The 1,001-nt window shown below is 42.4% G+C and overlaps 1 protein-coding gene across 1 annotated transcript; it reads right to left on the minus strand.

Moving 5' to 3' along the window:
- Positions 1-5: 5 nt before the first annotated feature.
- Positions 6-992, minus strand: LOC111387806 (nodulation-signaling pathway 1 protein-like; the record flags this gene model as incomplete). The annotated part of the gene is made up of 1 exon (XM_023012394.1): positions 6-992. A coding segment is annotated over exon 1 (633 nt), but the record flags the coding sequence as incomplete, so codon positions are not given.
- Between the last annotated feature and the right edge of the window lie 9 nt (positions 993-1,001).

Here is a 1,001-nt window from a genome sequence, read left to right on the forward strand (position 1 = left end):
AAAGTACTTCCACCAGCTGAAGCAGAGGAGATGCCAGGGAAGGAGAGGTGGTGTTTCAAGGCGTGGAGGCCATGAGCAGCTAGCCGTTGGTTAGCTTCGCCTTTAAGGGATGACAGGTCACGCAGCACAAGCAAGAAGTGCTCAACGCGGGGTAGATTTCGAGCAGTGATGGCAGCAGCACAGGGATTGAGCAGATGTTCAGCCCACCTGCCTTCTTTGTTACCATCTTTACAGTTATTTGTATCAGCTTTCTTGGTTGCCTTTTTACTCCCAGTTGATTCTCTGGATAGCTCCCCATGTTTGGCAATTTCAAACCCGTCATCAGCGTTATTGATCTGGCGGCTGTGGTTCTTCCGGGAGCTTTGTGATGATATATTACTCGAATCATCTGGTATTTTTCGTTTCTTTGGTAAATCAGAAGGTAGTTGTTGATCAGAAATTAGTAAGTCAGCTGGGGTAGTGGTAGCAGGTATGGTGCTGTCAATGAATTCGTGTTCTAGACTTGCACAGTGCAGCCACCACGAATAGCCACCAAAATCCCCGGCATCAAATGGATCATCAGAAAACGTAGATAAGTACGACGATCCATCTATCCATCCTAAGATGTTTTCAGAATCGTCATTTGGCTCAATTGTCATGGTTTGGAATATTGTCGTCGGAGCTGGGCAAGTTCGGGAAGTATATTAGAGCATTTGATAAGTGATCAGAAGAGGCCATTTATGGGTATAACATGGCTATATTAAAAAATGAATAGGGCTTTGGTCTATTTGGGAAGATAATTTAAGGCACATTCAAAGATTTGGGTTGCTGTCATTTTGGATTTTATCAATGTTTTCTAATCTCATTGAAACTCGTTTTCATTGTTTTCAGTAACATACTATTGTTTAAGTCAGTTGTTGAGACGTACAGAGAAAGGTTGATAGGGAAATAACATGAAATTCTAGTGGATAATGAGCCTGGGTTTGAATCTTTAACAGACTGCTAACAACTCTTCGAACATT

This window comes from Olea europaea, unplaced genomic scaffold (genome assembly GCF_002742605.1).
Source record: "Olea europaea var. sylvestris unplaced genomic scaffold, O_europaea_v1 scaffold42643, whole genome shotgun sequence".
Lineage (NCBI taxonomy): Eukaryota > Viridiplantae > Streptophyta > Magnoliopsida > Lamiales > Oleaceae > Olea > Olea europaea.